The sequence below is a fragment of the Danio rerio genome, chromosome 16 (genome assembly GCF_052040795.2).
Source record: "Danio rerio strain M-AB ecotype USA chromosome 16, GRCz13ab, whole genome shotgun sequence".
NCBI classification, from domain to species: Eukaryota; Metazoa; Chordata; class Actinopteri; order Cypriniformes; family Danionidae; genus Danio; species Danio rerio.
In genome coordinates, this window is record NC_141036.1 from 33,006,831 (window position 1) to 33,022,984 (window position 16,154).

Sequence of the window (16,154 nt, forward strand, 5' to 3'; positions counted from 1 at the left end):
TATGTCTTCCTCAGACTCTTTGTATCTGACTGTGAGGGAAAGACGAGCTATAGCAGGTCAGATGTTGTCTTTGCTCAGGTTTATGGTCATGACCATCGTCCTGATAGCTGTTGACCTCATGGTGTTCTGGATGTTCGAGCTGGTTCACCACCTGGCCCAGGGTGAAATCGTGGCACAAGGTACACATGAGATGAAAATCTCAGTTTGATTTTAATCTACGCTTTTTATTGTTGCATTGCACAGTTTGACTAGTATGTAAATAAATTAAATAAGTAGTATATGGCTGCACAATATATTGTTTCAGCATGGATATTGCAGTGTGTGATTCCGCAATAGTCACATTGCAAGATATGCAATGTTGAGTCTGGATTATAGTTGACAGGAGCTACAGAATTGTTTTTAATTACTCTCCAGAACTTATACAGTTTATGTAAAAAAATGTCGTAAATGTCTTGTTTCTAGTCCAAATGTCTACATTTTGAAGCAAAAACAAGATTATTTTACTCCACTGGCTACGGTGACGTACGGAAGAATTTTAGTACCTGAATACTGTTAGGCTCCCCAGAAAACTATCAAATAGAGCTATTTAAACCATCTGGTGAAACTGTATTTATATCGCAATATGTACCGCAGAAAAATAAAATATCGCAAGATCTGATTTTTCCAATATTGTGCAGCCCTAATTAGTATGGAATTAAATTAAATTAGATATTTTGGCTTGTAAGAGATTATTGTACTTTAAAAAAGAAATTTCATAACTCAAAGCTTTCTTAGGCCAAAACAAAGCTTTTATTAAAACTGAGCTGCCAAAATGGCTCCTTTTAAATTTTAATATATATAAATTTATGATAGTGATGAAAGATGGCCTCTGCACAATAAGACCCCTTTTTTAGCTCTTTTCATTCCCTCTTTAGCCCTGTCCAATTTTTCTGTTTTTATTGGAGAGAAAAAATACTAGGGACCAAGCACACGATTACTTGAGCAACAAAACGACAGTGATCCCTCAGACGTTTACAAGACATTGTGTAGTGTCAATTTGTTGCAAAACGATGTTTTTGCATAACATTGCATTACTGTTGGCGAATTGTTGGGCCACTCCACACTCAATATAGATAAAATCATCACCTGTCTGCCCTAAGCAGCTGCTTACTTCGCTTGTTGGTTAAATCCGCCCCTGAAAGGGAATAAGGCGAAAAGAAAATATATGAATGAATGACCTTCAATGCAGACTTTTCACGTGATGTGCAGTGTGTTGTCTATTTTGGATTTGAGAGTATTGCTTTGACAGTAAAAAGATTATTTGAAAAATTTTGATATTTAAAAAAATGATTATTTTGATTTGTTGACAAAATGTCCCATATGATTTTTAGTGTACGCTACACTAATCCAAAAAAGTATTAATTTACCATATTTTTCAAACCTTATCTTTCTGTCTCTACTGTTTCTGCCTATTATATCTAAAGTTTGTTTTTGTTTTGTTAAAAAAACTATTAAAAGTGAACCAAAGAAAACATTAAAAAAACAACATAAAATCCAGTTCATAACACCTTTAAATATAAAATGATATATAATAACTCAAGATCTTTTCATTTTTTTTACAGCCAAATGTTTTTGCAACCTCGTGATTTCTGTCACCGTTTTGTTTACCTTCAGCTCCAGTAGTTGTTGCAGTACAAGTGAATGGATCTGGTTATGCCTCAGATATCTTCCGGGACATTGCAGCCTCATTTGACATCTTGCAGAAAGGAAACATCACTGTGATAAGCAAGAAATGTCTCGTGAAGCCTTCGGAGCCTGACTACATGAGATACCTGCTCATTGGTAAAACTACAATTCGAAGTATTATGTACTTATATTGCACATGCGGTCATCAGTTGTTTTACAGTGACTCCCAGTGGTCAAGCACTGAACAGCAGAACTCTGAATCATTGATTTTTTTAACACGTGTATTTAACACGATTGTTAACTTAAAATCGATTATGTTAACTTAATTATTTTTGCAGATTTAAGTGGATTGAGGATAAAACAATTAAGTTGCCTCATTTTATATAAGTAGTTTGAACAAGGGTGACGCGGTGGCGCAGTGGGTAGTACATTCACCTCACAGCAAGAAGTTTGCTGGTTCGAGCCTCGGCTGGGTCAGTTGGCATTTCTGTGTGGAGTTTGCATGTTCTCTCCGTGTCCGCGTGGGTTTCGTCCGGTTTCCCCCAAAGTCCAAAGACATGTGGTATAGGTTAATTTGGTAGGCTAAATTGTCCGTTGTGTATGTGTGTAAATGAGTGTGTATGAATGTTTCCCCGAGATGGGTTGCGGTTGGAAGGGCATTTGCTGCATAAAACATATACTGGATAAGTTGACGGTTTGTTCCGCTGTGGCGACTAAGCCAAAAAACAAAATGAATGAATGAATGAATGAATGAATCAGTTTGAACAAGCAGCAGAATTACTTTAGAGTGTGCATGAACAGCATGATATAAACATGGAATATTTGCGTACTACAATATTGAAGTGATGTTTAATTATAAACTAATTTCGAAAGGATCATGTGCTTATGATTGACCGTGGCTGGTCCTGCATTAGCTAATGCATGATTCACCAATCAGATGACTCCTAACTCACTATAAATAACCAGAGTGCCTTACCTTAGTCATCTTCGAATTGAAGTTTACATGGTTTCCCGGTGCTCACTTGAGTTTACCCCAGGTTCTCCGGTTTCCTCCCACAGTTCAAAGACATGATACATAGGTAAATTGACCAAACGTGCACCATAGGCAAGCTTTTAATCAGCAGTGTATCTTCATTAGCAATCTCTAATCTGCCATAATAAATGGGGGAGTTCTCGAGACCTACCTGAGCTCTTACTCCCCTCTCCCCCTGCAAAACCCCTGGACTCGAGCATCTTATGAGCTCAGAGCTCTCTTCCGGGACAGCATGCCAAACGCTTTATAATCAATTATCAGCTAAGTGTGAACTCTAGAAACTCTTTCAAACATTAATACAAAAAATTACCCCCAAACAGTGCTTCAAGAAATTATGTTTTTTTTTTTTTATCTCAACTGTCAAAAACGGAATGCACAGGATTTTTCGAAATTCGATCAGAATATGGAACCTCAGGAGAGGATTAAAACAGAAATTGAATGGCTTCCTATCCTGGAATGCAACCTCTGAACTCTTTTTATTGCTTTTAGATGCAGCCATATTTTTTTTTCTAGTCAGAAATGTTTTTATATTTTACAACGGCTCCACAGACCGCAGCTTAATAACAGCAAAAACAATGGCTATATGCAAACATTTAACTTTTATTTGGTTATATCCCTGACCTTTGTCTTCTCTTCAAACAAAGGTCTCCTTTATGGCTTCACCTTGTTTATTGTGATTGCTGGTGGCTACGTCAAACGTTTAAAGAGGTTTGTGTGTGCCAGGTACCATCCCGAAAGAGAAAAAGTAAGACAACGACAGCTTTAATAGTTTCATGCACATTTACCATTTATAGAATTATTCCTGTATACTGATATAAAGCATTTACCAAAATATACTAAGCTGATCACACCGAGGGCTTGCTATTACTTCTAATGCACTAAGAATTTTAATCAATTGAAGGGAACTGTGTATAATGGAGAAGAATAAAGAACTTGTATGTGCTTTTTTTTAACAATAAGTCAGATTTGGCTTGTAAATGGACAATGACTAAACAAATTAATTAAATATAAAGTTGTGTAAACTACATGAATGTATGTTGCAGAAGAGGATTCAATACCTTCACAAGCATATTCTCACTCAGCGTGGGTCTTTGGGAAAAGCATTAATGAAGGCTGTACAACGTAACAAGGTGGACCAGCAACAAGGTGGCATTATGCAAGCACTGGCCAAACAGTGAGTTTAAACTGCTATACAAATCACACTAAATATCACTCGTTTTTCTGCTTAATAACATCCTAGCAGCAATATTTTTAAAGTTAGAGTAATAAATTAAACAATTCAGATTAAATTGACTGAAAGTGAAAACATATTTACATTGTTACAATTATATTTATATAGATAAATTGCTATTCCTTTCCATTTTTAAAAAGTTCCACATTTTTAACACAGTTTCCATAAACATTTGAGCCCGCTAAAATATTTTCAGTATTAATAATAACCAGAAATATTTAGTGTAATATATTGTAAACATAAAAACATTGTCGAAACAAAGTTGATTATCTGTCAGTGAAGTATGAAAAATTGTTCTTTTGTTTCCCAAGTAAATATATATTTATTTAGAAATCTTTACAAATCTGCGATGCAAAAAAAAGCAAAAAAGTACTAGAGAAAAACAGCAGTTATTTAAACCATAATCAATTTGTTTACTAATTTTTTATTATTTAAAACGAATTAAAAACTAATGGAGATGAAGTTGTATTTTCCAAATGCTGACTTCTGTGCTCCCTATAAATGTATATTTATTGAACATTATAGCATATTGCATTTCTTTCAAGCAATTAACTTTCTTTACTGTGTCTTAAATTAAAGCTTATTTAATAAGTCATACCTGTACCATCATAAAACCTGAAGAACGCCTTTTTTACAGTCTGCCAGGGGGTTCCATCATAGCCAGGCTCCTGGATATTGGGAAAGAATCTTGCATGGCTTGTGGGAAAGTGTTGGAGACAAGAGGTTGTGATGATAAAGTGCACATCTGTCCTACCCCTCGCTGCACAGGTTGGTTTTTTCACTTGAGGGAAAAGATTGATTTCAGATTAGATTGTCAAAAAGAATTGACTAACCTGCTGGGTGAAATGATTTCCTTTCACAGGCCGTTACTGTTTGCTGTGCTTCAAACTGATGGGGGAAATCTGTGTTTTCTGCACAGGAGCCCTCACAGTTCAAGAGGAGCAAGAACTGTGAGTAAACAAAAAAAAAGATATAGATTGACACCTTAAAAAACATTACTGGAATAAATCAGAGTGGAGCCTTGTGATTTCTATAATTTAAATGCTAATGCAATTCCACTATAGTCCTACAGTAATCATGGAAATCTTTATTTTAAAAAAATTCAAGGAATTTAGAAAAGTTTGGATGAATAAATCAAATTGTAAATCTAATACTTTTTTTGCATTCCATTACTATTAGAAATACACTCATTGGTCAATGTATTAGGTACTATACCTTACTAACCAACTTTTGCCTTCAGAATTGCCTAAATTGTCCTTCACATAGATTCAACAAGATGCTGGAAATATTCCTCAAAGATTTTGGTCCATATTGGCATGATAGCATCACGTATTTGCTACAGATTTGTCAGCTGCACATCCATGATTCGAATCTCCCGTTCCAACACATCCCAAAGGTGCTCTTTTGGATTGAGATCTAGTGACTGTGGAGGCCATTTGAGTACACTGAACTCATTGTCACTCATTGATGCTCGGTTTGAACTGCAGCAGATCATTTGGATCATGTCTACATACCTAAATGCATTGAGTTGCCACCATGTGATTGGCTGGTTAGAAATTTGCATTAGCAAGTAGTTGGACAGGTGTACCTAATAAAGTGGCCGCCTTTGTATATGATGACCAAGTAATGAAAACAGGTCTTAAAAATGTGGGTTAAACTGTCAAAAATATGGTAAATAGCAAACATTTTAATGATTTTAAATAAATCAACAAGGCTTCTAAAGTTTTAATCAATAAATTGATTTAAATTGATTGAATTTTTTTTTATCTACTGGAAAATAGGAATAAGGGGCTTTCTCTCAAGGGGCTGAGAGAATAATACATACATTCATCTATAAAGAAAAAAATCACACGAGTACAATCATGCAGGGAGAGATTTTGTGATTCGAAAAAGTTAAAATATGACCATTGTTCAGAATAATTTTTATTCCTGTTATTTTCAAAATGCACAGCAAAGTTTTTTAAATAAAGGATACCTTGTTGTAGAGACTCCAGTGATGAGGAGCAAACCAGTTTATGGGAACCAACTGAAACTTTACCTCAGAGCACAAAGGAAAAGAGTGCAAAGATCAGGTGTGTGTCCAGATTAAAACACCATTTTTTGAGGTATACAGATCCAAAAGAGACATTGACAGTTAAACCTTTTGTCTTTTTTGTTTGATTGCTACAGTATCTCTGATCAGGATCATTCCGTATGGATCAATGGCCAAAGTAGCAATCAGAATACGGAGGCTATTAACATAATCTAAGGCAAAATATGCTTTATGCTGTATATTTGGTGTGTTGAAAGCATTCGGGTATATGGTCGTGAATAAATGTGCTACAACAGAGGCAGCTAGTGTTTGTGTGCATGTGTTTTTATTACCTTGGCCACACTATAGTGTGGATCTATACGTGATGAAACAAATATTTGGAAACGTTAACTCATGTTATCTCATTACATCTGTCAGAATGTGGTATGTCTGGTTACATTGGCTAACGTCATTCAATGTCTAAGGAATGTAGAGTAAGCCTACATGATGTTGCTACAGTTATTATGCTACCTGTAACAATGTATTTAAAAGAGCTTTTCTGAATTACACTGCAATGTATATCCCAGTCCCAGTCTTTATCAAAAATTAAAACGAATTCACAAACTGAGTACTGTAAAAACTTTGACAATAGCCGCGCGCTCGTGAAGAGTGGGCGTGTCGGGGGCGCGCAAAGCTACACTGGTCAGGTGATGAAATACCTTCACTTCTCTTCACCTGCTCTAGTTTCCGCACGGGACTTGAAACCAGCCCAATGGCGACAGAGGTAAGTTTTATTTGTGATGTATTTTGTTGCTTGTTTCACGTGTATAGCCTATTTCACTTAAGCTTATCTTTTGGTCATAACTTTGATTTCAAAGACAGACTCTTTTAAAACAGGCGTTTCTATCCATCTAATTGTATTCATTCAGATTAAATTTTGTATTACTAAAATGTATTTATGTAGGCTATTTTACATTGACTAATTTATAATGTCGACTATCGCATGAGCTAATAGGCCTATCTTACATTTAACGTAGCCTATAGATAGGCCACATTACAGTATATAGCCTATTTACAGGTTACTTTGTTTTGAACAATATCTGTTATATATGGACATTAGATAGTGTAAAAACTCTAACAAGACAATATTAATAATTATTATTATTATAACCGCGTTTAGTAGACATGTGTTTAATGTCTTTTTTGTGACCAACGCCCAGAGTTTTAGTAGGATGTCAGTCATGCTGAACTGTCTAGCAGTGGAATGTATTGTAAAGCCGAGGTATAACAGGTCTCTACAGCTCCTGTTCAACAGCAAACAAATGGATTATAACTAATATACAAAGGATTTTATGAGGAATGGAACAAAGCTTTAACAAACACAAACCCTTATAGGCCAAGTCAATATGCTAAGTTACAGTCTGTAATTTAATTTCACTCTTTAAACAGTTTAATTACCCTACGTTTTACTACATTATTAACTTCAAAGATTTGGAACTTCATTAAGTAGAAATAATAGACATTTTTGTAAAAGGTTAAACAAAATTAAACTTAGTTTAAAAAAAAGTTGTGACAATTTTGAAACCATTTTTTGCTGTGTATTGTAAGAATATTATATTATAAATATTAATATAAGGGGTTTTATAATCTTGTATATTAATACTGAACCACCTTTTTAATGGACATGGTTTCAACTTGAAGTTCTTAAAGGCCTAAAAGTTGGTAAAACCATATTCTTAAAAATAAATTATCTTTATTGGTATCTATAGATTATTTACATACCACAAAAAGCGTTTCTTACAGTGGAAAAAAGTTCTATAAAACCCTAAAATCCTCTTCAAAGTCAAATATGTATTATTTTAATAACTCTTGACTGGAATGTTCTTCAGGGAACTCAGGAAATTTCTTCTATGGCATTGGTATACGTATATATTTTAACAATGTTTTGAATATTTTATTTCTATGTGGCTATAGAGACATTCTAGCTGTACTTGAATCTAAACTGCTCCTTCTCTGTAGTACACAGATCTAGAGTTGGCCATCAACACCTTGGTAACAAACTTTTACTCAGCATCACCGAATAATGCTGATTCGCTCACAGCCCAGGAGTTCCAGAGCATGCTCTCCAAAGAGCTGCCCACCATGGTGAAAGTAAGTCAGGAAAAGCCTTGAGTAACTAGATCTTCAAACTTAAAACAGTAGTCTAGCTTCCTTAGGAGTTTTTATTGACCACCCAAGAGTACCTGACATCTAAAGCAATCAACCATAGTATATTTTGTTCGTCATATTGTTTAGGTTCATGAAAATGTAATGTTGATGTCCCTATAATAACAGACTGACATGCAACCTATAAAACTTAATTTAAAGACATTATTTCGATAGTTAAGAGTCTTAGAAAATCAGCGATTTGTTGATCCTAATAAGTACTCAGCTAAATAACAGAACAAGCTTCTTCCAAAAATCCCAAAAAGTATGAAAACTTAAGAGCTCCTGTAGTTTCTTCCTATTTGTGTGCCCACAAATTCAGCCAGCAATCTGTAATTGTAATATTAGCACCCAACATTCTGTCATCACATTATTTCAGCACATTTAAGTCATTTAAGACTCTTAAAATTAACAATATCATAGAAATACCCAAAATAAAAAAACACAATTAAACCAGAAGCCACAGCTTTTATTTACAATAGCTTATCATAGTTTAGAGCTGACTAGAGTTATGTATTGAAAATATGATAATTTAAGAAACTCAAGCAATTCCTCCATTAAAAAATGCAGACATAAAACAGTACGGTAGGCAAACCAAATAGAATGTCAGAGTCATAGTAATAACGACACAGTATGCAAAAACCACATTACACATATGCAAAAACTAGATCCCTACTCTCTGTGAGAGTCTGAATTGTGCATTCCATGAATATTTTACTATCCCTTGAGGACATAAGAGAAGAATTGTGAATGACACAACTGATGCCGTAGTTCACATGACAGTCACAGTCATCCACATTTCACATTTATGCTACATAAGACAACTTCGAACCAAATGTAGCACAGCATGCAATTCAGAAGCAGCAATAGGTTCTGGAATGAAATTCTGGAGTTCAATTCAGACATTTCAAGTTTTTAGCATTTTCTACTAAATGTGAAACTTCAATAAGAGAAAGGGATGCACGATATATAGTTTCAGCATCAATATCGCAATGTGTGAATAAGCAATGGTCACAATCGCAGGACAGGCAGTGTGGAGTCAGGATTATTGTTGACAAGGTACAACATTTTACAACACAAGATAATTTATTTTTAGTTTAACCATAATTAAGTGAAAACTGTATCAATTGCTTGTGTTTTATGGCTTGTTTAAACATTTTGAGCAAGTTTAAAGCACTTGAGCACAAGGAAAATTCTGTTTGTAGCTTTAACAAAGATTAATTGTATTTAATTATTTACACAATGAAGAATACACTGCTTTATTGTACATTTGATTATTTTATTTCTGTGTCATTTGTATATGTGCTCTATTTATCTCCACTTATAATTTGTTGATTACATTTTTTGCACTCCCCTACAAAATCCTCCCAATCAATTAGGCCTGTCACAATAATCAATATATTGTTTTATCATTAAACACATGGACATAACCTCAATCATTTTGGTGATGCAATTATACAGTTATAGTCAGAATTATTAGCCCCCCTTTGATTTTTCCCAAATAATGTTTAAGAGAAGCAAGGACATTTTCAAATAATGTCAGATAAAAAAAAATCCTGGAGAAAGTCTTATTTGTTTTATTTTGGCTAGAATAAAAGCAGTTTTTAATTTTTTTTAAAAACCATTGTAAGGTCAAAATTATTAGCCACTTTAAGCTATATATTTTTTGATAGTCTACAGAACAAACCATCACTATACAATAAATTTCATATTTACCCTAACCTGCTTAGTTAATCTAATTCACCTAGTTAAGCCTTTAAGTGAAGCTTATATATAAACTAATTTCGAGAGGATCACGTGCTTATGATTGCTTGCAGCCGGTCCCGCATTATTCAATTTATGATTCACCAATCAGACGATTCCTCAGCCACTATAAATACCCTAAGTTCCATATAACAGCTATCTTCATTTTAAAGAACCCTCCTTCCACCCCTACTCCTCCTCCATTACTAGATGGGTGGCACGGTAGCCCAGTGGTTAGCACTGTTGCCTCACGGCAAGAACGCCACTGATTCTAGTCCTTACCAAGCCGGCCAGCAATTTTGTGCGGAGTTTACATGTTCTCACTGTGCTCACGTGGGTTTCCCCTGGGTTCCCCGGTTTCCTCCCATCACCCAAAAACAAGCAACTTAAGTCAATTGACTAATCCAAATCGGCACCATAGACATGCTCCTAGTAAGTAGTTATCTCTTAAGAGCAATCACTATATGTTCATTAGCTATTACAGCAGGGGAGTTCTCAAGATCTACCTGAGCTCAAACTCCCCTCCCACCTTGCAAACGGGAGGGAACCCCTGGCTCAAGGATCTTATAAGCTCAGGGCTCTCTCCCGGGACAGCATGTCAAACAAGCTTTATAATCAATCATCAGCTAAGTGTGAACTCTTGAAATGTCACTTTAAGCTGTATAGAAGTGTCTTGAAAAATATCTAGGTATTTACTGTCATCATGGCAAAGATAAAATAAATCAGTTATTAGAAATGAGTTATTAAAACTATTATGTTTAGAAATGTGTTGAAAAATCCCTCCGTTAAACAGAAATTGGAGAAAAAGAAAACAGTGGGGTATAATTCAGGGGGGCTAATAATTCTGACTTTAACTGTATATCGCCTATACATAAAAAACAATTCTAGCTTAATTTAGCTGATTGTGCAACATCTCTATCTCTATTGGAGGTGTCAGTATTGTTAAAAACACTATAGTATTTACTATAAATTACTATAGTATATTTTCATGTGGGTGTCTGACAACTGAAAATAAACCTGGTAACATCCTCTGTTACTTTTACTGCACTTTTTTTGATAACTATTTTTTTATTATTTGTTTAGGATACACATTTTCACATTCTGATACCAATGGCTAATTATTAAATTGTTAAAAATACTATAATGAAATAAAATCAACTTAAGAATAAAATATTTAGTTTTGTTTGGAAGTGTACTTGCTTTGTGATGATATTATATTGTCCCTCTGGCATTATATAACGAGTGGTATAAAATGTTTTTAAAATAACACTAATATCATTTATCGCAATATATTTTGGTGCAATATATCATACAACAAAAAATTTATATCGTGACAGATCTACAATCAACCTAAAATCATTAAGCTATCTTGAGAAAAATTGTGATATAAATAATAATAAAAAAAAGAAATACTGCAATGTATATTTTTTCCTAATATCATGCAGCCCTAATATGAGACGTTAATCAATGATATGTTTATTCAGACCAGTGAAAGCGTTTGGTCAACAATGTATAATCATGATAATATTTGATTTGCACAGTTTTCCACACCCTCTAATTTCCCCACCCTTTTTATTCTCTTTCAGACAGCAGGGGACCAGGAAGGACTCAGCAAAATCCTGAAGGATTTGAACGTGGAAGAAGGGCAGGGCATCACGTTCAAGGATTTTTGGCAACTGGTTGAGTCTCTGGCCAATAATCAATTTGGATTGCAGAGCAAAGAGAAGCAGGTGAAATGTGTGAAATGCAGTTTGATGTAAGACCGGCCCTGAGCAAACAAGACCGTTCAACATTACGTAGATGTCCGCCACTGCCCTGAGAAAACACGTCCAATCTGTCACTCCTATTTCCCATCATTCCTCTGCATTTTTCTGCTGGTCACTGAGGTCTTATCATAATTAGGTGTCACAAGGAGCTTCCTGAATAAATACCCCTCAAGCTCTTATGAAACAGACCGCCTGTATAATCTCTATCATCAGTGTAACCTGAGCCACACCTGTTCGGCCAGATAACATAAGATCCAGTGGCGCGTTTATTTCCTTATTTGTTCTGGTGCTGCAGGTTTTTGTGTTTGTGTGTCACTTTTAGCCTGCTCAATATTTTAACTATATTTTTTATACACTTAATTGGAAAAAAAGTTTTTATGTGACAATTGTGATCGTATTTGTTTGTGCTGACTGACATGAATTCATAAACAGATAATGTGAAGTATTTTAGAGGGAAATAGAGATGACACGACATATTCTGTACTGTATTTGGGTTTATGGTAACACAATGTAATTATCTGTGTTGATATTATTAAATATGTGCAAAGATTTGTGAGTTGGCATAATTTAAATATAGCTGAACATGATGGAGATGATATTTGTTGATCTCTATAGATGTTATTTAATCCTCATTGGAACACAACAAACCATTCCACATCCCTTTAGGCTTACAGAGAGCCTAGATATGAAACTTAGAAGTGATGATGGAAGAGTCGGGAGCCAAACGTGGAATTATTTTTAATTGTTTTAAACGTGGAGTCATATTAATCATATAATACATTTAAGGTAAACTTTTTAAAAACTCAAGTGTCACCATGTTTTTAAACAATACACAAAAGATTCACCATCATCAAGAACCACCATCTGACAATCTGAGATTTTGGTAAGGAGAGGAGTGTTGTAGTAGACTCCTGAAGCTTTGATTGATCGGCCAGAGATCGGTATCAGCCAATAATCACATTTCATGACTTGATTGGTACTCGCTAATCTGTCTGATCTCATGAACCGACCACAATTGTTTATTTTTGAGTTTCCAAGCAGAGGACAAATAAGAACTGAAATCTTTTTGCCTTTCAGAACTGAAAGTTTTGTGTTTTCAACAATATTGCAAGTTCATTAAAACCTTGCTGGAAATGTTAATATATATATATATATGTGCAATATCACACGAGTAGCAGTGAGATATGGCTGTATATCGGCACTGGTGGGAGGTGTGCGTTGGCACGAGGCCGCAGTGCCTCCACCACTGCCGATATACAGCCATATCGCACTGCTACGAGTGTGATATTGCGTTTAAACAACAGTTTGACAGCATAATTGTGTATATAAAAACAAAATCAAACATGGAGAGTCTCAAAAACCCTTTTGTATGAGGAACTACTTTCTTCCAGATTCAAATCATAAGCTGACAGTTAAACAGCTGAGCAAGCATCTTTTAAACTTTAGATCTGTAGTGTCTGCTTTTTGCTTGCTGTATGTGGGCGGAGTAATACACAAAGGGTAAAGAGGCTGTACAGGTGCTGATATTACTGAAATATATTACGGCTATCAGCCAATCAGATTTTATATATATATATATATATTTTTTTTTTTCCTTAAATATTTAATAATATAGTTTATGGAGCTATTTCCTTTTAGTAAAGAAGTAATGGATTTAAAGGTGTGGAATTTAACTTCTTATGCATCTAATATGCGCTCCAAACTTCATTGTTACATGTTCAATTCTTCTTCCATCATTTGCAATATTTCCAAATTGCTTTGTTGGTGATTTTTCTTACCATTTTTTGTATCCGTTTTATCTTTTTTTTCCTGTAAAGCTGCTTTTGACCATTACATGTCCACACTAAATGGTTATAAGAGACATGTTTATGTGCAACATCTTTGATTTATTCTCCTAGGCAAGGAGAAATCTTCACTTTAGTAGCATACTTAATGTGCTATATGCATTATAAAGCATCAGAATCTGTACTTGGCATCGGCTGATCAGCATGACAAATAATTGGTACTCAGTATCGGCTGCAAAAATCCTAATCGGAGCATCCCTAGTTGTAGTTATGACTTTTTAAAGCATCAAAGTGTGTATGAGCACCATTTGCTGCATACATTCAACATTAGACAATTAGGAATAAAGATTTAAAGAATTTCCAAAAATATATATGGTTAATCTAAAAATTGGTATGAATGTTTTTATATGTACATCATAAAAATGCCATTTAAACATACAGTGGGGAAAAATTTAAAATTCGAGCATGCTTTTAAAAAAAAAAACAAAATCAAATTAAATCACTTTTATTGTCATATCATCAGCAGCACGTGTGCTATGATGAGTGAAAAGAAAGTGGGCCTAAAATGTTGCTGATTAGCAACTTGTGACTTCCTTGGAGTTAGAGCAATGCTAGCAGCTCAAACCAAAACATGCAAAACATGGTACAATTGCTTGAATTAAATCTGATGTTTGTTTCATTACACTTTAGTTCTGTTAGCTTTTGATCTTTATCTATTTATAACATTAATTGATTTAACCACTCTAGTTGGCATTGCACTGGCATTGCTTTGTGCTGTTGTTACTAAATGTAGGATATAGAAGGGCCTTGCAGGTATGAGAATTTTTCTAGTCAAACTGGTTCAAAGACAATGGTCCTTCAGTTTCTAGAAATACATACAGCATGACACCAGTTCTGCTTTTACTTACGCTCTTCACTTCCTCCATTTTCTCAGATTTATATGGTATCTGTGAGCCACAGAACAGATTTGGCTGCAAATAAAAATACACCCATTGTTTCACTAAGATGAAAATATGTTTTTCTTTTAAAACTTTAACAACAGAAAGTAGCTATTTAGTAAGAACAAACAGGAGTAATAAAATCAAACCATATCAAGAAATAAGCTACATTAAAAAAAATCAATAAAAAACAAAAAACAATGACTGAGGCAAATTTCTATTCAGAGAAAGCTCTGCCTCCTACATTTACTTTCAGTTTTTTTCAGTTGCTTTGGTGCGTTTCTCACAACACTAGTGCATTTCTGCACAACAGTTAATGCAAATCTCAAAACAATTAGTACAAACTGCAAAACCTAGCTGATAACCTGCAAAAGCTCGTCATATGCTCAAAATGGATAGTTCATTCCTCAAAAGCAAGTATTGATGTCAATCAATGTGTCAGTATCATCAAAATGAAAAGTCCTGACACCATTGTTTATAAACAAGATAGTCAAATGGCTTTGTCATGTTTTTATTATGACAGTTTACTCTGTACATTTGTTTCAATGCAGAAAAGTCAGATGTTGGTAACACTTCCTGAAAATGCCCAAGACAGCGCTATATACTATTTGCACAGCCTTTTGAAAACTACAATAAAGTTAGACATCACTGCATTTAGTGAACTATCTGAGTACAATATGTAGGTTTCACAGTTTTACTGCATTTGCTCATTGCAATTCTAATTTAGTCACAGCATTGTGCAAAAGAATAAATAAACCCCTTTACAACAAACATAAACTTCCTTTGGGTAGAGCTGTGCACAACTGTAAACGATATTGCAGAACATATTTGAACTGAACCTACAACACAGGTCTGTAAATCATTCATGAAATTGTTACATTTTTAAGGCATTTTCAGGAAAATAAAGATTGACATTTTTTATAAAATTTGCTAGACAGATTTTGACAGCTAGTTTAAATTTTTTGTATGCAATGACTCAAGTAATGAAATGAGGACTACTAGTTTTATATGGAATGCCTATTAAGCATTTTCAAGTTTAGTTAACTTTGACTGACATGACAAATGATAATGTTATAAAACAGCAGAGAGTTGTATGAAAGCAATTGATGAATGTCCAAAAGCATCTGCAGTGTGTTGGAAGTAATGAGAAACTGCTACTAGGAGTACACAAATGACTAATTGTTCTGAGAAATGCATTCCCAGATAGCAGGCAGTAATCGGCCCGAGCTCGGCTGCCCTCCGGCGCCTCCGGCTCCGACTCGGCATCGGCGAGTGTTATCCGGGCCGAGTGCGGCCCGCAGCTCGCTCGCGCACATGCGGTTGTGATGCGGCTGTAAAGCACTGGCCCGATTCCGGTCAACCATATCCTGGCCAGGATTCGGCTGATGGCAACCGATTAAGTTCTTATTTTATCTAGTAATCTGTTAGCTCCACGTTTAATGATAATTTGAGAAAATATTCATGGTACGATAGCAAAAAAAAAAAAAAAAAGAATATTTAGTGTGGATGGTCGCAATGTTTAGACGCAAACAAAACAATATTATTTATAAATAGATTATACATGTCATCTAGAGAAAAACTATGTAAAATTCGCTTATTTTTGAGATAGCACGCTCCTGTGCTGACTGTTTTTTTTTTAAAGCAGAAGTTGGTTTCATAATAAACACATGCGTAACTCCTGATCCAAACTCCAATCCAGACGGTGGCGGTAATGCTCCAAAAAGCTGGTTGTCAACCACCATGGCACGAAGATCACAAGAAGAAAAGTTTGGTTTTTC

At 34.8% G+C, this 16,154-nt stretch overlaps 2 protein-coding genes across 10 annotated transcripts in view; both read left to right on the forward strand.

Moving 5' to 3' along the window:
• The window catches only part of dcst2 (DC-STAMP domain containing 2), a 17,348-nt gene extending 11,082 nt beyond the window's left edge, over positions 1–6,266 (forward strand). For 4 of the 9 annotated variants that reach the window (XM_087285816.1, XM_087285815.1, XM_087285818.1 and 1 more), the window contains exons 9-16: positions 15–179; positions 1,654–1,821; positions 3,343–3,443; positions 3,742–3,872; positions 4,567–4,697; positions 4,792–4,879; positions 5,915–6,001; positions 6,099–6,262. In XM_087285816.1, the coding sequence (XP_087141942.1) occupies positions 15–179; positions 1,654–1,821; positions 3,343–3,443; positions 3,742–3,872; positions 4,567–4,697; positions 4,792–4,879; positions 5,915–6,001; positions 6,099–6,177 (950 nt within the window). In that variant the 3' untranslated portion in view covers positions 6,178–6,262. 9 annotated transcript variants of the gene reach the window in all.
• A 397-nt stretch (positions 6,267–6,663) lies between these two features.
• s100v1 (S100 calcium binding protein V1) lies at positions 6,664–12,205 on the forward strand. The gene is given in 3 exon segments (NM_001366340.1): positions 6,664–6,724; positions 7,960–8,091; positions 11,475–12,205. Coding segments are annotated over 3 exon segments (318 nt in total). The 5' UTR covers positions 6,664–6,712; the 3' UTR covers positions 11,649–12,205.
• The last annotated feature ends 3,949 nt before the right edge of the window (positions 12,206–16,154 follow it).